The following is a 20982-nucleotide window of genomic DNA, read 5'->3' on the forward strand; positions in this document are numbered from 1 at the left end:
AGTTCAATGGCTTGTCAGAAACGACTGGCAAATGTGTTGAAATGGAAAGTGGCCTGGTTACTCTGAGAGCAGCTAACAAATCCCCCAGCGCTGGAGCTGAGTGAGGGTCTGCAGACTCTGACTGATCCAAACACGCCCCAATGAACCTGTCCACATACCGTGCACTGTTTCTGTGTACTGCTCCAAGTGAACTTGTGAAAGCCTCCAGGGACCTGCTAGCTGTCCAGATTCCCCATCTAATCATGTCAAGCTTGTAGAGCTACTGTTACTGAGGCCAAGTCTTTTTTCACCCAGAGGATGACAATTGTTTCACCTTTTTTAACAACAAAACTACAATGGGTTTAGACCTAAATGTTCGGCATAGTTGGGGGTTGGACAGCTTGACGTCACCCCAGCGTAAAAAGGACCTATTGTGCATTTGGTATTGGTGCTATAGGGCATCAGTGTTACCCAGAAGGAGATATGAACATGCAGTGCACCATTATATCACCAAAAAGCAAAGAATTGATTAGTCCAAATGAAGGGATGTGGCTCCTTCCTGGGCCATAAATAAATGTGGCAACGTGTGACAAAGAATCAAGTTCCTCTGCTTCATACTGTGGCTGTCAGCAAGCGCCAGACCTGACGGGCACATCTAAGCCAACAAAAACACAAGGAACTGGTGGCATTTCCAACAAAAAGCACAATCTTCATCCTTCCTCCATCATCACTAACTTTACCCCATACTCAGCGCTGACCATTTAGTCTGAATTGAGTCACACTCAATGGGGGAGGAGAGCTTTGAAAATAACTTTTTATCTGTGTGTTGCTGTTTTTCAGGCAACACAAAAAGACTGACGAGACCATTTATCTGTAGATTCTTTAAAAGAAAAAGAAAGGCAAAGAAAAAAGGCGAGCATAGCTGATGTTTCTGTCTCTCTTTTTTTCACGAGGCACTGTCTGTGCCTGCAATCCCTTTATCTGCCTTTCATTAGCACATCGCTCGCCCTTTTAGTAGGTCGGGCGTCTGGGAGACAGTCACTTTCTCCCAGCCTGTGATGTTTCTGCAGATTACAGAGGGCCTTTGAAGCCACTGCACTCCTCATTGCCAGGGCCTCAGACAGGCCCATGCCATCTGTCAGATTGATGGCAAAGTAGCGGAATGGAGCTGAGACACCCTCTGTTGATCCACACTTTTTGTCTTTTATGTGTCAAATTTGGATGGCGCTTGAAAGCCACACCTTTGTAATCTGCTGCTGGGACCCGCCTAAAAGACTGGCCTCAACAGTACACAAAAACACACACACACACACACACAGTCAGGATAGAATAATGGTCCTACGCAATTACTCTTACCTGTGGGCTGTAAATGAGACAATTATTGTCATCCCCTCACAGTCATCTCTGGTTTCCTCCCACTTTTCCAAGGCCCTGGAAATCACTGTCATGTGGTTCTTTTTCATGCCTAACCAGTGGGAAGGATTTGATTGTTCATGAGCTTTGGAGACTGACAGTTTAATTATCTGTTGCAGGCTGCTGAAGAAGACTGCAGATCAACCAGCCACCAACAGCTCAAGGTTTGCCCAACAAGACAGTTTTCACAGAGAAATATCCTAAAACATTTCTTTCAAATGTTGATAAATGCTTAAAAACATGTATATTAACACTGAATCGGTGTAAAGGTGTAAAATGGTCTCGTCAGTTTTTTTGTGATGCCTGAAAAACAACAACACGATGATGTTGTTTTCAAAGTTCTCCTCCCCCATTGAGTTTGACTCAATTCAGACTAAATGGTCAGCGCTGAGCGTGGGGTAAAGTTAGTGATGATGGAGAAAGGATGAAGATTGTGATTTTTCTCGGAAAGGCCACCAGTTCCTTGTGTTTTTGTTGGCTTAGATGTGCCCGTCAGGTCTGGCGCTTGCTGACAGCCACAGTATGAATCAGAGGAACTTGATTCTTTGTCACACTTTGCCACAATTATTTATGACCCAGGAAGGAGCCACATCCTTTCATTTGAACTAATCAAATCTTTGCTTTTTGGTGACATCTCAATAGACTGCATGTTCATATCTCCTGCTAGGTAACACTGATGCCTGACAGCAACAATTTAAGTCCTTTTACAATAAGGTGACATCAAGCTGTGCAACCCTCAACTACGCCGAATATTTAGCTCAAGACACATTGTAGTTTTATTATTTAAAAAAAAGTCTAACAATTGTTATTTTCTAGGTGAAAAAAGTAATGGCCTTAGCAACAGTATCAGTTTGCTCCACAAGCCTGACACAATGTGATGGGGAAACTGGACAGCTAGCAGGTCTCTGGAGGTCTTCATGAGTTTAAATGGTGCAGTACAAAGTACACGGTATATGGATGGGTTTGGAGGAGCGTGAATGGATTGGTGCCAGGGTCTGGTTTGGAAGGCATTTCCATTCAGTTAGCACTACCCTCCTTTATCACAGTTACATGGTTATAATGATCACTGTGACGTATTTTACTTCTCAGGTCAGTGGGCCACAGGATTGGAACATTTGGGAGATGTAAAAATTGATAATCAAAGCCAGGCACAAAAAATAGTGTTTTGGTTTCAGATATAAATAGAGTCACCATACACATAACGCTTTGACGGTGATGAGTGATTGATGCTCAAAGATGATGCCATGACAAACTGGCAAGCGGGAGAAAAACACTGAAGCAGAATGATTGGCTTCTCCTCTTTGATGTTTCGGTCTGACTTACTTGTGATGGCTGGTTACATCTTCAAAACTGTTCTGTGTTGACAGTTGTAATGACCCCAAACATTTCATCTGTCATATCTGAACAGCGCTCTGACAACTTCTAGTGAAAGGAATATACTTCTATGAGCAAACTTCATGCCATATTCTTATATCTATCTATCCAAAAGGAGAGAAGTTATTAATTTGCATTAGTCACAGGCTTTAAGTTTGATAGTAATTACCCAATGTGACTTACACGGATACAACTTTAAAATCAAAGTTTTCAAACTGTCTGAGAAACAGAGCAAATGTCAAACTAAAAAACCCAGACAAACATTCATGTGGAACTGAGTGCAAAGTTTATTTTCAATAAAGTTTATCAAGTGCAAGTAAAGAAAGAAGATAAGGGATGGTGTAGATACATGACATGTAAAAGAGATGTACAAAGTGTACCCGGGCATGAAGTCAGAAATACTGTTATTAGAGCAGCATAAACTGAATTGTTCAAGCACCTTAAATAACATAATACCAATAGTGCTTCGGCTCAGTAGCACCCAAAGCACATGTTTGTCTCCGATGCCAATTCAGTCGACCCATGTGCAAGACAGATAAACCGTTCAAAGACTGCCTTTATGTCTGTTTGTATTTATGGTGTGTATATGTGGAGAGACCCAACATCCGAGTTCCATGTAGTCCGCAGAGTGGGAAGCGGTTTCCCATGGTTCTTCTGGGATGCCGCTTTCATGTGGAAAAAGTCTCTGGGTCCCTTTAGCCTCTCTGTTGTGACAGACGATAATGAAATTCACAACATCTGCCATTTGTTAGCCCCGTTTGGTGTAACTGATCTCCTTTTAATCCATGGACTTCCAACGTGTGGGCAGCTCCGCAGCTGGAATGAAGCAGATGGATCACACGGCCTCTCTGGGGTTGAAGCAGGCCAGCCTGCCCTTCCTCTCCTCTGGCCCGAGACACCGAGCTCCGAGGCACACTGCCATTTACCATCCCTACCACTGCTTGCTTGTAATGAAGGCACTCTATGAGTTTAAGCTTGTTTCCCAGTTATTCTTGTTTTAAATTGTTCTCTCCAGACAAGGTTTGCTAAATGATAATAATGTGAGTGGAAAATTAATACTTGATTGAATGATATTTGCTCCTCTGTGGAAACTTGTCACTTGATTTAAGGATTTAAAAATGTTTTACTTTAGTGCCATCGGGTGGTTGTATCAAACACTCCACTACACCTAATATCCAGGGGAAATGAAAAAAAAGCCATGTAAGAAGCCATAATCACAGAAAAACTGCACTCATCATTACTTTGATTTCAACAACAGATAACATTGCTATGTGTACTGTGAAACGGGTCTCTTTTGGGTGATGATCCCACAGAGACTTATCACCCAAATCTGCACTTCCCCTCAGCGCTGTAGAACAATTTTTAGCACCTTACGGCTTGGTTTTATGGCACACAACCTTTGTTTTGGTTCACTCTCACTGCTCGTATCAGCATAATTAAAAAAAACAAACACTGGATGGTACCTGCCTAGCACTTAACGACAGACAGACAAAGTTAGCAAAGAACCTTGGTAAACACTGTGGCGCATTTAGCAGCTAAAGATATAGTTCCCTCTAGAGTAGGGGGAGACCAAATTTGAGCTAAAAGGAGGGTGAATATTTAATACAAACAGCAGATGGACAGAAACGTGCAGTGGCATAGCACACAATTCTGGGCTCTTTAGATGGACATTTGCCATGGGCCCCTCCCGGCATCCACAGATTTTCAGTCAAGCATCTTTTTGGGCCCTACTCAGTCCCCCACCCCCTAGTCTGACACCCCTTAAAACATGTATCAAATGATGCTACATATTTGCTGGATAATCAGTGATTTTGAAGATCCACAAAATGTTTTTTTCTTACTGTTGTATTTAGTTACCTAAAAATGTGTCGAAGAGTAACAAAGAAATAAAAATTCTACCACGCTCTCTCATTGGGTTGCAGGCAGGGCAACTGCCAGGCACTATTCCTCAGACCCCTGAATTTCACAGTTAAAAGGTTGTCCTTGTAATTTAAGCTTTCTGCATAAGAGTATCAGCCCTTACTGGTATGTAAAAGGGTGAACTACGGTGCTGGCATTCCTTGACAGCGATCTGGAGGCAATTTGTTGGGGATGGGTTTGCTTGGATAGGAGACTCAAACATCAACAGAGTGTCAGAATCACCTCTTCATCTAAAGGAAGGAATGACCAAAATTGTGGATTCAGTCAATTTTCATTCCTTTTAAACCTTCTGCCCCATCCTTTACCCTCTTCATAAAACCTGGAATGTGCTTCAAAGAATGCACACTATCTTTCGTCTATGAATAAAACATCTGTCATTCATCAGCCGGTACAATATGTGCTGATTTAACAGAGCATAACAGCTCTGCAAGGCAAGGAAGCTCCAGACTGTAGGCCTACAGTGTCCTATGAATCTCAACATTAACCAAGTGTCATTTTTCTCCTTAAGGAGCTTAGTCTGGTTTTAAACATGACTCCTTAACATATTTAATTCAAGTTCAACTGGAAATAAAATGAAGTTAACCACTTTTTTGTATGTTATGGCATACACATTGGCTCTTTTGGGCACATTATGTGTTCTCCTTTGAGGGGAGAAATCTGAAATCAAAATGGAGAGATTTTCATACTATTTGGTTTCATGTTGGGACCCCCAACGTTTTGCACTAATTCAGGACCTATGAAGTAACAGCAGCACTCTGGCAGCATGCCACATACTGTCAATCAAACACAGACATGACACACCCCTCCAGCCGGCTGGCGGGATAATGCCATGTATTTTACAAATACATGGCATTATCTTTGACTACAATAAGGGACTATAAGGGAAGGGATCACTTTAAAGGCCTATTTTAAATTAATTTGTCATAGACTTTCCCTTTTGGGGGGTGTTTATGTGTGGAATGTGGATGCTTGTAGGCTATTGGACTTATCTTATTCATACATTTAGAGAGATTCTTTATTTATTGATTCTATAAAGTGCAGAATTAGTGGCACATCTGGCCCAGGGGAGCTGCTAGGAATATGATTGAACTTGATTGCACCAATTGAAAGATGGCTTTGCTGACTGCTGTGGCTCTCTGTGACGTTCCTTGTGCTTGCAGAGAGGACGTCTTTAGAAATGTTCATATTTTATTGTCAAATCATTGCAATAGGCTACATGGTCCATAATACAGACTGGCACTTACAATCTGGAATTACAAGGGTACTAGGCCTTACAAGTCTTGCTAGGCGTGGTCCTTGAAGTTTACCGTAATATTTAAGCTTACTACGCTCCCTACCGACGATTGTCGTATCACCTCGTGGTGTTACCGCCTCACCGGCAGGTGCCGCTGCAGGACTGAATCGTTCTGCGCAGTTTCCTTGTAGTGCTTCCGCCGCATCTGTGTTCCGCCAACACAGAGACCAGAGAGAGTAACAAGCCACTACCAGATCAAACTACAAACAATGGGCAAGAAGCACAAAAAGCACAAGTCCGAAAAACATGGACATGAAGGTATTTAATGTGCAGATAGTTCAAGCACGTATCCACTTGAACCATTTGCTCATTTGTGTTTAAATAACCTAACATAGGCTTGAATCCTTGGTTTTCCCGGGACCATGGTCTAACCTAATGTTAGCTGAATAGCTAGCGTACTGCTAGGCTAGCAACCGGGGTCATTTATCCTAGTTGTCTGTTTACTTCCCGCGTCTCTGTCAGGATGCCCGCAATTCGGTGCGAATACAAGACAGGACATTTAAAAGTACAATACAACGTTAGCGTTAGCTCTAGCTTCACTTTAACGCCTGCTAGAGAAGTTAGCTAGCTAGCTATTAGCGGCTGTTTTAGCGGCTATTGTTTCCAGCATCTCACAGCTGTCACGGGCCCATGGATACAACGGCATGTAGCAACCGTATTTTCCGCTGATGTTCATTGGAGCAAAATATTGTAAAAATACTTTTTCATCTGTGAAATATTATTCCATGATGCTTACTTTAGGCATTTATTTAGCATGAACATCCAAAGGTAGCACAAAACCCCACAGAAGTATGTCTCTGTGTGTCTTTTTGGTCAGAACCGGTCAGATATCCGTCCCAAGCATAGACGGTCTATGGTCCCAAGATATCGGCGGCAGACATGCATTAGATTTTTTCTTTTAAATATATATATATATATGTCACGGACCATCAGTGGTTGTCAACAGTTAGCTCGATAATGCTTTATGTTCACTTGATATCTGCAGAGTACGGAGAGAGACCACTGAAACTGGTGTTGAAAGTCTCTGGAAACGAAGTGACGACAGGAAGTTCTAGTCTGGACACGTTTTATGAAGAGCAGCCTGACAAACCTAAGGACAAGAAGAAGAAAAAGAAGAAGGATAAAGAAAGGACTTTTGGGTCACCAGAGGATGACAGAGGAAAGAAAAAGGTAACGTTAACGTCATTAGATCATATCTCCTTAGATGGGATGGCAAAGGGTGTTAAGCCTGTTGAATGAAATAGTTTACATGCATTTTCCACGTTACATTCAAAGGGGATACTTTGCTGAAATTCAACCGACTTTGTATGATAATATTGTTGGTAGTATGTGTAAATGAACTATACAGAAAAAATTATAAACGCAATACTTTTGATTTTGACCCCATTTTTCGTGAGCTGAACTCAAAAATATTTAATGTGGCTAGCCTAATGCACACCGGTGCAATAATCTTGCTGTCTAATCAGCATCTTGATATGCCACACCAGTGAGGTGGATGGATTGTCTCGGCAAAAGGAGAACTGCTCACTAACAGGTTTAGACAGATTTCTGAACAATATTTGAGAGAAATAAGCCTTGTGGTACATAGAAAAAAAGTCTTAGATCTTTGAGTCCTTGATCTTTGATCTTTTTCAGCTCACAAAAAATGTGTTTATAGTTTTGTTTAGTGTATGTTAAACGTCCTTCCATTTTACCAGTGACCAGATCTCCCTACTCACATGCCAGTAGAAAAACTCCAACTGATGTGTTTTTCCTCACTTGAAGTTTTTCCGGGCTGTTGCTGTAACTACTAAATGTACTTTGGCAAACGTAACTACCTACACAAATATAGCAGCAGGTCGAGAGAGACAACCATCCCTAGCTTTCTCAAACTCTGATAGAAGTCAGATGAAACTGTAAAACTGTATTGCCTATGGTTCTCCTAAAAATGTTGTCAGAAACATATTTTAGCTTACCATTTAACTTATATAAGAGATTGTTTGTTACCAGCTGGTCACCATTCTGTGTCAGTGTGGCCAAGCTCGACATGCTTTCTGGTAGTTGTAGGTTTTCTACCTTTTGAGCGACAGAACTTTATTTCTCTGATCACGGCATTCTACTGCATAGACAGCCCAGTTTTATTAAAAGACGCCTTTTTTCTTGTGGTAAAATATTTCTTTGTATGTTTTTATAATGTCAGATGACAAAGAAGAAGAAAGGACAGGATGGAGATGATGAGCGCTGCAGAACTCCTATACGGTCAGAGCTGGATAAACTGGAAGGTAGTCTCTAATTTCGCCTCTCTAATTTTGAGGTTTATGTCAACATTATTCCTGCAAAACTTTACTTGATCCTTTGTTTTTCTTTTTTGTAGAAAAAGGACAAACTCCTCTGCAGGAAGCTTTGAACCAGCTCATCAGGCAGCTCCAAAGGTACAGCATTGATTGATTACTGATATATAAAGATAATTGTTTATCTGCTGGTTTATTTATGAGCTGGTTCACATTCAGCAGCAAGTCTCCTCACAATGAATGTGATTATATTATTGACCATCAGGCTGCCCCCCCCCCCCCGCGTGCGTGCGTGCGTGTGTGTCTGCGTGCACGCGTGCATGTGTGTTTTTCTCTATAGGAAGGATCCCAGCGCCTTCTTCTCCTTTCCGGTGACAGACCTCATTGCTCCTGGCTACTCTGCGATTATCAGACGGCCTATGGATTTCAGTACAATGAAAGACAAAGTAAAGAAAGAGTGCTATCAGTCGTTGGATGAACTAAAGGTATCTATCTGTGTTATAATTTTAATGTCTTCAGCTGTCCTGTAAAATAAAGGCAGCGTTACACTTTAGCACAACCTGTAAAACAACTTTATAATGTTGAATCTGGACCTTAAGTATTTGGATCAAGTAGTGAGAAAGAAAGATGTGTGAAATTTAGAAAGCCACACTTGTTATTTCTATGTGTAGGAAACATATTTAATCAACATTTAGGTAAGAAGAAGTATTAGATCGGACTTTGTATCGGCAGGTAAACAATATAAAAAAAACATGGATCTGGACTCTGAAAAACTGCAACTTTGGAGACATTTAAGTCAAGTGTCCATCCATAGAAATGGAAATTACAGTTTTAATGGCCATAAAAAGATAGAGCTCATTAGACCATAAATACAGTACAGAAATTATAAAAATGTACGTTGTTAAGATAAGAGCTCATGCACAGAGTAAAAATAAAGTACATTAATGCGGAAACAATAAAATGTCCCCCTATAACCATTAACGTGCGCCAATGCATGCAGTTTGTCCAAAGACCCGGGTTATAAACTCTTCACTGCGTTCTTTTTTTACAAGAGCTGTTTTTACTTTGTGTGTTGATACAGGGGGATTTCAGGATTATGTGTGAAAACGCCATGATTTACAACAAACCTGAGACAATGTACCATAAAGCAGCTCGGAAAATGTTACACTCTGGAATGAAGATCTTGAGCCAGGTATAAAGCTCACCTCTTTAAGGAATCCTAGCAACTTAACAGGATTGTCCTGTTTGTCAGTTTATTGCAGTGAGATCCAGAAAGCTGACTTTTTTTGTTTGTCCCTTGCTGGTCATTCACATCTGGTTTTAGACAACTAGCATTATTTAAAATAGCCTTTTAGTAGGAAGTAGCTTCTTGAAGCATGTATTATTTTTACTGTACCTATATAATTGTAAGCTTGAAATGTCTATTTAAATAACAAAGTCAGGTTTATTTTGAAACTATTGGACAGTATATAGTGATAATTAGTTATACAGTCAATACTGATCCGTGAAAACCAAACAAGTGACAGAAAAGTTACTACTTCTTGATAATATTTTCTGTAAATGTGTATATCTTCCCATTCTCTGACACAAAGCTTAATGTGACACAAGATGGACTTTATTTAACTTTCTTCACTAGTTTAAATAAAGAGCAGCAGTGTTGTGTTTGCCTTAAACTTCACATGGAGCACTGGAACAACGGGAAATGACTTTGCTTTTCCTCCAAAGCAACAGATGGGGGCAGCAGATAGCCCCACATTGTAGCAGTAGTACCAACATGTTTAGGAAGCATTTTTTCTTCTCTCCAGTTATTCTATAATTGTCTTTCTAATAGGAAAGACTGGAGAGCCTGAAGCAGAGCATAGAGTTCATGTCTGGCCTCGACCCTTCTGCCAAACTGCCCGGCATGACTGAGGAACAAGGGGGAACCGGCCTGGACCAGAATAGAGAGGGACGCTCGAGCACAGACTCCAGCGAGAGATCCCACACACCCAGCACACCCAGGTCCTTTAACCTGCTGACTTTACATACAGGTTTCCTTAAATCACAGGCATATGCTGCTCTTGAGCTATGACGGCCCAGATTGAAATCTGACTAAGTGAAATAATAAGCATGAGTATGGAATCACTACTTAAATCCCTTTTAAACTTTTTATGTTTTACATTATTCTAAAGTCAGTTTAAAGGTGCTCTAAGCATTGTTGAACGTTTTTTTAGGCTACACCAATTGTTGTCACATACAGCAAACATCTCCTCACTATCCGCGAGCTGCCTGTCTCCAGAACACACTGTAAAAGAAATATCTCTGTAGACAGCCCGTGTTCCACAAATGCCAACAAAAACAAACAGTGCCAACCTGCACCACCAAACATAACAGTCTTCCAGCGTTCCTGCCAATAACCAACAAGAAGGATTTGGTTGTGGGGATGTAGTGCACGGAAGGTAGGGAAAGGGGATGAGATGAGGAGGAGGGAGCGGCGAGCTAGCCTCGTTTTGTTTGAAAATACTTTGAACGTGAACAGGAAGTGCCTGTCACCAAACATCGCTTAGAGCACCTTTTAAGTTGGGTGACAGGACAGGGATAGGGATATCTCATGTCAATCAAGAAATGGCCCAAATCCGTCTCAGATCTTGAACAAAAGAGTTATTTTTTAAAATCTTTTATGAAATTTTCAGTTTCCAGCTTGCCTGCAAATAACACATTTTAAAAAGGAATGCTGAAATTGGTAAGATGTCAACACACATCAGGTTGAGGAATCTACTCAGCCAGAAGTTAAAACCAGTTTCCTACACACTGTTGACTTCGGCAAGCTTGTTTTCCTCTGACGCTAAGGGGAATCCATTTTCCACTGTAAAGCTGGAGGCTACAATAAGAAGAATGCCTGTCAACATGCTGGGTCTTGTTTAACCTCAAGGCACACATCTTAAAATCAGTGGTGTTGCCCAGATGTGTAACAGAAGCTGGCGATTTAAAGTCACATGTTGGTTATGACTCACTGTCAGAGGAACAGCCCGAGAAACCTTTACTGCGCGGTTTTTCATTCATCTACTTTTTACCTTCCGTATTACAACAGAAGATACTGTGTTTTAAAATATTGATGGCGTTTACCGGCATCAAACAAATGATTACAGGTAAACCTGAGGAATCAGAACCGAGTATGCATCAAGTAAGGCACTCACACAGGTTTTCTCCTGGCAGAATATTTGCTGCACTGTGCATACTTTTTTTTATTTTTTTGTACTTTTAATTAATTTTTTTTTATTGTTGCTAAATAAGAATCTTTTCAGTCAGGACCAACGTGTCTCATCTGCCGTCTTTCAATTTGTGTCTAATTTGCAGACAGGATAAGGACTCCAAGGACGAAGCGGCAAAAGCAGAGAAAGAGCTGGAGGAAATCCGCAAGATAATCGAAGAGTCTGGAGGAAAGCTGTCCAACAGAGTGCTGCAGTGTGATGTGAGACAGCCCCGTTAAACTCAGAAATCTTTTTTCTTCCAAATTGACATTTTCACTTTTAAAATATGTCTCCTGCTCTTTCTGAATAACAAAATGAAAAGATGTGTAGCTAATTATATAGCTCTTTTAGGATACTATCCATACTTTTCTATTAGCATAATATTTAATTAGTTTTTTGGTTGAAATTTTAAACCATTAAGAGGTCATGACAGTTTTCCCCCCCTTGTGAGGATCCTTAGGTGGTGATGTTGATCAATCAGTGATGGTTAGGAAATGTGTCTAATGTCCATCCCAAATGTTTAAATGCAGCCATTCCTCATTCTGAAAAAGGGATTTCAATGTGTGTGTGCTGCTATTGAGCCCTATCATCGGTTTGTTGTGTAGTTGGAGTTAGCGAGGCGCAAGTCTGACGGCTCCACCACGCTGGCAATCCTCAACCCAGCAGATCCATCAGCAGGAGGTAGGTCCACCTGAAAGCATAGCTCAAACTAATTTAATAAAACCTTTATTTTTTTTCAAGCAAAACTGTCAAGAATTCAGTTTCCAGCTTTGGGAGTGTAAATATTTGCTGGTTTTCACAGCCTTCTATGATTGTAAACAAGATATCTTTGGATTTTGGAGAGCTCCTTGAACAAAAAAAAAAAAAAAGTAGCTAGAAGTTACCTTGGACTAAGGGATATTGTGATGGACATTTTTTGGGAGTTTTTTTATATGGTTAATGGATAAATGAATTGGTAAAATTAGGAGATCTTAAATTAATGAAGAAATTGAAGTGCAGTTAGTTCTCTAACTTAATAAAGTTGAGTGTTTTTTTGTTGCAGATGTTGGTTACTGCCCTGTGAAACTTGGTATGATGTCCAATCGGCTGCAGAGCGGTGTGAACACCCTGCAGGGCTTCAGGGAAGACAAGAGGAACAGGATTACTCCAGGTAGTTGCACAGGCTTAATGTTTCTCCACATCACTAATATCAGAGCGCTAGCCAGACCTGTCCCTGCTGGCTGAGTTTACCGTACAAATAACAAGCCGTCTGTGTGTAACACACTTTCCGCAGTGTCCTATGTGAACTACGGGCCGTTCACCTCCTACGCACCCTGCTACGACTCCAGCTTCGCCAACGTCAGCAAGGAGGATTCTGACCTTATCTACTCTCTCTATGGCGACGATTCTGGTCCTCAGGGCTCAGACAGGTATGCCCAATATCACCACAAACACGCTCTGTGGCATCTACACAGAACGTCACTTTCAGGCATTCCTGGCATTTACTTTCCAGATGTTCCTCTTTTTCACTCTGGAGGAGGTCAGCTGTAGACTTGGCCTCACCCTGATTTAAACCCATCAATTATTACACTCTGGTTTCATCTTGTTGCTCTGGTGTGTGGTTATCTCCTGTAACTCTGGGCCACTGTGGGACTCCCTTGGTTTACGTCGGTTGCATCTCATAACCCTTATTTGAAAGCTCCTCGGTCCTTGGCTGAACCACAAGTAGTTCTGTCCCTCCTCGGTGAAGGTTGTCTCATTATTAATATCTCTGACCCGAGGGACGAGGACTCACGAGAGCAGTCTTCTGGAAGCCATGCAGCTGAAGGAGTTGTTTTCACCGCCCAAACGGCTGACAAATTCATTCATCTGAAACACATTTCATCGTTGCCTTTCTCCTCCCCAGATTTCCTTGCCTCTCCCCCGAGGGAGACAAGTGGAGGACTCAAGGAGGCAATTTAAGGGTTATGAGATGCAGCCCATATGCCCACCAAGAATTGATTACTTTGATGCCTTGTGGTTGTAACCTCCTGAGATTCTTTATCCAGGCTAAATATTAAAGGGGCTTGAATGTTTTTTGTTTCTTAAACAAACTGAGGCATGCAGCTTCTCAGTCAGTTTGATCTTATAAACATTTGAATTCAGTATCACACTTCAGTTCTTTGTTACTAATAAGTGAATTTTGTATTAAACACGTAGTTATCTTTCCGAATGATTTTATCTTTTCTCTATATTTTGAATAGAAAACAAAACTTATCTGGGTGTGAGGTTGTCATCTGGAGGAGGCAGAAAGCCTAAAGACTTTAGTCAGCGGTTATTGTCACCATAGTTGTGTCATGGAAAACGCACACTTTGTTCTCAAATCTATGAAAATGTGTCATTGTAAGTAGCATAGGCATTTGACTGTCTTTGTCGTCCAATGTGCAGGATGCTCATTATTCTTAACCAAAAAAGTGATTCAGATTTTTACCCCGCCTTCTGCTTAGAAAACAAGTGCACTAAGTGTTTTTCTCTCTGTGTCTGGCAGCTTGGCAGAGTTCCTGGCCAAATCGGACGAGTATGTGTACAAACTGGCAGACAATGTTCTGGATGCCCTGACGAACGGAGAGCATTCAAAAACCCTGAAGGAGACTGAGCCAGTAAGCACCCGCTGCGAAACCCCCCCCCACACACACACACACACGCACACACGCACCCACCACACAGGTTGGAAGCGGAATTGTCCATTGCATTGTGTAAGTTTGCCAGATCGGGTAGCGGGATCAATACTTCAAATGAACTGGACAAAGTAGTGTAAGGGACAATGCCTCTTCCAACCTGTAGGGGGGGCCAAAGCAGGAAGAGTTCTCTAGTGTTGCTTTAACTGATCCCAATTGACTTTCTTTACTACGAATTTAAACAGCACAGAATGGAAATCTAAGTGTGTACATTCTGTTTTTTTCCATCCTGTCTAGCAGGCGGAGACGGCAACGAAGGCTCAAGAGGAGGAGGATAACATGGAGGTGAGAGTTGATGCCTGGATAAAAACCTGCTCTCAGTGATGAGCAGTTTCTGTACCCTGTGTCTCCCACTGTACATTACCAATGGAAATAGACATCAAGTTCATAATGAGAAATGTCAGCGTGTGCTATGTAACGCAACACCGGAGCCATTCCCCCTCATCAGCGTTGGATGTGCGGTCGGGGAGAGTGAGCTCCTGCTGTGCCGTTGTTCCTGCGTACAAAGTGTGTTCTCGCATTACACCTCGTGTGCGCATACTTCATTTTATTTTGTCATTATAGATGGCCCCCGCAGATGGTTGCTACGTCAACCAGCTGTGTCAACATAGCAGGGGCCTGCCTTCAGCTGTGATCCATCCACGCATGGCAAAAACATTTCCCTTCAAAACACAGCGGTGCCACTTGCTCAAGGCCCGCTGTTGGAGAATTTGGAGAGGCCCGTGTTTTCTTTTTAGTGCCCGCTGGCTGCGCGGCTGAATCGCTCCTCAGAGCAGTGGAGGAAACCAAAGTACAGGCGCCTTCATCAGGCATAGAGCAACCCTCTGTCCCGGCTGTTTGCTGTTCTTGGCCGCGCTCCAGCTCAATCTCATCCCCTGCTCGGGCGTTGCAGCATTTCATTAGGGAAGCAGCGTGACTAAAGAGGCTACAAAAGACTTTGTTTGTCCCTTGAAGCTTCAGCTGTCTAGTGTGGAATGCATTTTTCTAACTCTTCTCTTGCAGGTGGCTGAACCTGAAGCATTCAACTGCAACAGGCTCGACTTCCTGCTCTCTGCTGCAGGCCTGCCGGTGGCTGAGGAGCTCTCTGGGGGTAAAACTTCTCACGGACTTTGTGTTAAGAAAATATGGCTGCAACTAACACTTATTTTCACCATAGATGACTTTTTCAATTTAAATATTTATCTGTACCTGAATCTGCCAGTCGTGAAAATGATTTTCAGTTTAATCTATTAATCATTTTGCCGACTGACTACCCATTTAGTCTATAACATGTCAAACAGTTGGGATAAGATGACAATTTAAAACCAACGGTCCAAAACCTAAAGATATAGCTTGGGAAAACCAATCAGATCTGTTGAGGCGGGCTTTACCCAATGACCATAGCGCAGCGACACCAATCAGCTTTTTGTTTACAATCACCGTGACGGCTATCAAAGCGCAGCAACCGTTGCTCTCGCTGCTGCGAAACCGGGATCGTTCTTCTGATTGGTTGAAGGACTATCCAATTCTGCCCAGAGGCATTTGAGCGGCGTCCGTTGGTGACGCCCCTTTGGAAATGCGCTGTGAATGAACCTTCCCCAGACCCACTCTCAGTTCCAACTGAGAAGGGTCTGTTGCCAACCAGGTTGCCAAATATATTCAATTCACCATGATCTAAATAGAGAAAGTCGCAAATCCTCACATTTGAGGAGCTGGAATTAGACAACTTTTGGCATTTTTGCTTGTCGACTGACTCAAAATTGTTGTTTATTGATTTTCTATTGATCATTTCATTTGTCTGAGCTCTAGCTAGATTGCATATCCATTGAATCACATTATTTTGCCTGAATATGAATATAATGCCACAGATGCACCAGAGAAATACGAGTGCTCCACGTGTGCAACTTTTTTAGCTCACTATCAGCAAGAGAAACCCACAGAAGTCATTTAGATGAAAAACATGTTCATCTGCTTAGTGTCTCAAAGGAATATGTGAACAAAGATATCCATAATAACACTGTATATGATGTTGGCATTCAGGTCATGTTACACAAAGAAAACCCTCATCTAAAGTAGTTGCATGAGCCATTTTGCCATTCAGCACCCCATTATGTATCCTCTTAGAGCTTTAGAACAGCCCATCAAAGTTTGTTCTCTCCCCCAGTGCTCAGCACCCTCAGATGTTAATGTAACAGTAAGACTGAGGGCTCCATATCAGGATTAAGAAAGAAAGAATGAATGTGTTGTTACATGTAAAGCACAGGAGGGGTCACCACAAGGTAACCTGAGGAACCTAGAGGAAGTACTAAATGCATGTGTGTGTTGCCTTTCTTTCCCCCACCTCCGCTATCCGTCACAGAGGCCCTTCACTTCCAGCAGAAATTGGACGAGACTACAAAGCTCCTGCGTGACTTGCAGGAAGCACAGAAGGAGCGTCTGAGCGCCAAGCAGCCACCTAACATGATTTGCTTGCTGGCTCCGACAGCCAAGGAGCTGGAGCTGGGTAAGAGCCTCTCAGGGCATGGCCCCCTTTGTTCCTCCGTCGCCGCCAGCTGTAGTAAATGTAAACGTAGATGGACTGTTCTTATATTTACGACTATTCTAAGCGCTTTCACATAGTACAGGAACCATTCACACACCAAGGCATGGGAATGTAGGGCCAGGGATCAAATCACCAACCTTCCAATTGGCAGGCGACAGCGCTACCCCTGAGACACATTAGACCAGACCAGACTAGACCATTTTCCTCTTTACCAACCGCCCTACACACATATGGTTTGTCTTTAAGCTTCAGACAAGGATTCACAGTTAATCAGTGGGGCGATTCAATTGACCAACATTGACCTCAGTCCCAGGTTGAGGGGTTTTGTTACCTTTGGACAGTCAGCCTAGCCGGTTCCCCGCTTTAAGTCTTTATGCTAAGCTATGCTAACCAGCTGCTAGTTGTAGCTTTACATCCACTGTTCAGATATGAAAATGGTTGTTTATTTCATAACACTGAACTTCCCGTGTGAAATATTCTGACTGAAGTTTAAAACAATGGCAAAAATCCGTCAGTGGACTTACCGTGACTATCACTCTTCTGATTGGCCCTGGCGGTCTCTGCTTCCAATGCAAATAAAATTCATTTTCTTGTCTTGATATTGTTTCTGTTTGACTCTTCCTTTGACTTCAGCTGAGAAGGTTACTGGAAACTTGGCTGAGCTGACTGGTCAAGTGGCCCCATGTGACGTCAGCAGTGTGTATGGCATCAGGAAGGCCATGGGCATCACCGTACCCCCAGAACCATCCGGGCCCTTCATTGACCTCACCACTGGTAAGAACCTGACTGGAGATACTGGCTGTGTTCCAAACTAGTTCGCTATATATGTTTGCCATTTTGAAGTGGTGTTTGAATTTGGCACGGTTAATTTAATTCACTATATAGAGTAGTCCACTATAAAATACTCACAGTGCAATGCTATTTGAGTATCCATACGATGCAACCTACATTTTGCTCCCATTTACCACAATGCAACGCGGTCGGGTTTTCCCGGAAGAGAAGAAGCCGCAAAAACTGAAAAGGAAAAATGAAGCGGGTCTTGCTTTCTATATGGTGGAAATGTAACACCTATGCAACCCATTATTTGTATGTTTGTTTCAGGGACTCGTTAGGTGTTTTTGTTTCGGTGTGTTTACATGATGCTGTGCACGCCCGCCTCTGTCACACATCTACAAACGCAACTACATTTTTGCTTAAGTGTCCGAAATCTCGTTTGGTCACAAATTGAATAAACACTGTTTAGAACACAGCTATTGAAAGTTGTTTTTCACTTGAATCTGTTTATGAAAGTATAAAAAACAATTTGTGATTGTCAGTGTGTAATAACTGTAAAAATATTTTTACAGTGTGGTCTTAGTGTTTTACTGAAGGATCTGAATACTTCCTCCGCCACTGAATAACATTTGTCTTATTTTCCAAATACAGTGCCATCTAATTACTCTTCATGTTTTCAGTGCAGGAGATGGCTGAAACAATGGAGACCTTGTCCAGTTGTCAGGATACAGTTCCAGTCGTTGCTGTATAATGAAATTCTAACTACCCTTACAGTTAATAAGTTAAGTTTTGTACAAAAGGTGCTTTTTGTGTAACAGTTGTATGCATTTCAGTCAATAAACCTCTTTTTATACAGACCTTGGTTCTTGTAAAATATTGTATGCCAAAGTGCAGACTTAGGAAAACATTTATTACATTCGGTAACAGTACAAAATTCAATGTCACATTTGTTCACATGAAGGCCATACATTAGTATTATGCAACCACAAGTACAGAAAAGGTGATGTCTCGAAAGTTAAGGCCACAAGACAAATCAAGTTTTCAGAGCTGCACAGAGAAACTGACATCAGGTTTCCCAGCATGTATGCAGAAAAGCAGAATAAACACTTAATGTACATACAGCACATGGATTTGTGTATTTCCTCTTGAAATACAGAAGAAATCTTTATATGTAAAATTAAACAGTTGGCCAAACTACACAGCTGGAACCTAAAAGAAGTTCCCATAAAGCGCAAAGGTGTTGATACATTAACTTTAGGATTGGCCAGAAAGTGAAACTTACTACTTTTTGTGATGTGAATATGTCCTAAAGAAAGGAGCAAGAAAAGTGTGTGTGTATATAGATATCTATATATATATACAGCCTGTTTCTGTTATTGAAACAGCCCTGCCTAACATATGTCATGCTCATTACACAGTAACAGAGCAGTGTCCATCACATCTCAAAACAGAAAAACCAGATGGGTTTCAAATTATGATCCAAACAGAATCCATTGTTTTGTTTTTAAAGGACCGGAGAGGTCTTCAAAAAATTACACAACTGTATTTGGCATTAGTACAATACACTTTCTTCTACAGCAAACATCTAAGTTAAAAACAAAACAAGTACAAAATAGATCACTGGATGTAAATGTATGTAGAAAAAGATTGTGATTGTAGGTACGGACCATCTACACCGCAACTGCCAAATCTTGATTTGTTCAACAGATCATTCGGTGTCACATCATCACACATGCGCCTCAGTAATTTCATTTATTAACATCACAGGAACACCGCTGTATCCCAGTCAGTTCTGTCTCAAAAGTCTACGAACTGTTGGCTTGTGTTCCCGAGTCTCTGGCTGTGTTGGCTGTGCCGGCCTGGCCTCAGCTCAGCCCCATACCTTGCTGCTTGCTCATGTCGGTGCACACAAAGAAGGTTCTCAGCTCCCCTTTGCCCTTGACGTTGATGAATCCCCGACACTTGCATGAGTAGCCCACTTTCTGCAACACGTCGGTCGTTTCCTCTGTCACCTGGAAGTAGACACAGAAAGCACAACTGCAGCTAAGAAAGAAGAACAAGAGTCCATTTTGAACAGTAGTTTTAACATTACTTGTTGGTAAATAATTACAGCTGGAGACCAAAATGACATGAATGACTTCTCTTACTGAATACATTCTTTCTTAGATAATATTTGGGCCTTTATTTTAGAGGACAGCTGAGGACATGTGATGGGGAATCGACCCCCAGCCGCCACACAGTAAGGACGGAGCCTCTGTATATGGGCCGTCTGCTCAACCAGGTGAGCTATCAGGGCGCCTCATGCAATTCCTTTTAACGCCAGTTAGTTTTAAAGGGTCTTTTGAATGGCGGGCTGACTTTCAAAGCCCTTTCAGATCTCTCCACAAGATTTTCCATGTACTGTCGATGTGAACAGAGTTCCCACTGGAGTACATCCGGTCTCAAATACTACTTGAGCATTAACATCTATGCTAATATCCATTTTAAAGCACATTTAAAACAAATTTAAAAACAACTGATTAATCGCGAGTTAACTAGGACACTTGTTTAATTAAACGTTTTTATTGACTGACAACCCTAATTAATTTACAACTTGATTATGGCGGCATTATAATGTTGATTAAGTATTACATTGTGGGAACAGGGCCATGAGAAAAAGCAAAGTAAAGTGCTTTTTTAAAGTTAAAGCATGAACTGCTTATGATGGGAAAGATAAAGGTTATGCACAGTTATACATTGCAATGGCATGGGGAAAAGCAAATGAAATGTTAATGTAAATCAGATGTTCTCATGACTGGCTGTGGGTGGGAATTGGCTTCTATGTCACTATTAAAGGCAGATAAAGAAATCTGGACCGGAGTCTGAACTTAGATCTTTTTAAACCCAGCCATGATTGTGTTGACATCTGCAATACAAAGCTAAGGAGCAATAACTGCTGTATGTGAGAAGTGACATGTGACTGTGCATCCTTCAACAACCTCCAGATGAAATATCGCAGTCCGTCTCTGTTGGACTGTGCTGAGCGTACCTGGATCTTTCCCAGCTCCCCGGTGCTCTCCATTCTGCTGGCTACGTTCACGGTGTTACCCCAGATGTCATACTGAGGTTTCCTGGCCCCGATCACTCCAGCTATCACTGGGCCATGATTAATGCCTGTGGAAGAACAGTTAAAATGGCAAATTGTATCATGTGCATCATGAGTGTAGGAAATATAATCTTCACTAAGGAAAAATGAAATATGCAGCTACAGATCTCAGGCTGCACACTTGCCCAGTTGGTAGGTAAGAGAGCTATTTTCACTCAGTAATACAATGCTGTTGGTTTGCAGTCATTTCTCTTGAGGAGGTTTTCTGAGTGGCTCCTAACTTTCCAAATCCATCGTACACAGTGGTTTGTGCAGCAAACACAGGTTGACACCTGTGACACTGTAGCTGTTCTTAAAGCGATAGCACTGATTTGTAAAACAACAAACACCCTGATGACCCGACAAGCAAATACATGTAGAATCTGA

General features: G+C 41.8%; 2 protein-coding genes across 9 annotated transcripts in view; one reads left to right on the forward strand and one right to left on the reverse strand.

The window, feature by feature from the left end:
- The first annotated feature begins 6022 nt into the window (after positions 1–6022).
- On the forward strand, positions 6023–18328 carry brd7 (bromodomain containing 7). Of its 4 annotated transcripts, none has more exons than XM_034879853.1 (17): positions 6023–6238; positions 6966–7150; positions 8160–8241; positions 8334–8391; positions 8591–8735; positions 9332–9442; positions 10082–10251; positions 11587–11701; positions 12086–12161; positions 12523–12630; positions 12754–12889; positions 13987–14098; positions 14414–14461; positions 15179–15266; positions 16515–16658; positions 17331–17471; positions 18152–18328. In XM_034879853.1, exons 1-17 carry the CDS (start codon positions 6190–6192, stop codon positions 18220–18222), a joined length of 1839 nt encoding a protein of 612 aa, XP_034735744.1. In that variant the 5' UTR covers positions 6023–6189; the 3' UTR covers positions 18223–18328. The 4 variants fall into 4 exon arrangements, with proteins under 4 accessions (XP_034735744.1, XP_034735772.1, XP_034735751.1 ...); XM_034879881.1 differs by having other exon boundaries at positions 8172–8241; XM_034879860.1 differs by having other exon boundaries at positions 6190–6238; positions 14417–14461.
- Positions 18329–18360: 32 nt separating this feature from the next.
- adcy7 (adenylate cyclase 7) overlaps positions 18361–20982 on the reverse strand; it is a 59861-nt gene continuing 57239 nt past the window's right edge. For 3 of the 5 annotated variants that reach the window (XM_034879821.1, XM_034879827.1, XM_034879798.1), the window contains 2 exons: positions 20500–20624; positions 18361–19483 (listed from right to left, as the gene is read on the reverse strand). In XM_034879821.1, the coding sequence (XP_034735712.1) occupies positions 19337–19483; positions 20500–20624 (272 nt within the window). In that variant the 3' untranslated portion in view covers positions 18361–19336. The remainder of the gene's footprint in view (positions 19484–20499; positions 20625–20982) is intronic. The other 2 variants (XM_034879805.1, XM_034879815.1) reach the window with 1 other exon arrangement.

The sequence above is a fragment of the Etheostoma cragini genome, chromosome 1, assembly GCF_013103735.1.
Source record: "Etheostoma cragini isolate CJK2018 chromosome 1, CSU_Ecrag_1.0, whole genome shotgun sequence".
Classification (NCBI taxonomy): Eukaryota; Metazoa; Chordata; class Actinopteri; order Perciformes; family Percidae; genus Etheostoma; species Etheostoma cragini.

Bases quoted from the DNA above. Each gene is read 5' to 3' on its own strand.
- brd7 (XM_034879853.1), top strand. From the start codon at position 6,190: ATGGGCAAGAAGCACAAAAAGCACAAGTCCGAAAAACATGGACATGAA. The intron at 8,392-8,590 runs GTACAGCATTGA...TTTTCTCTATAG, and splicing joins CTCATCAGGCAGCTCCAAAG to GAAGGATCCCAGCGCCTTCT. The intron at 14,099-14,413 runs GTAAGCACCCGC...CATCCTGTCTAG, and splicing joins CCCTGAAGGAGACTGAGCCA to CAGGCGGAGACGGCAACGAA.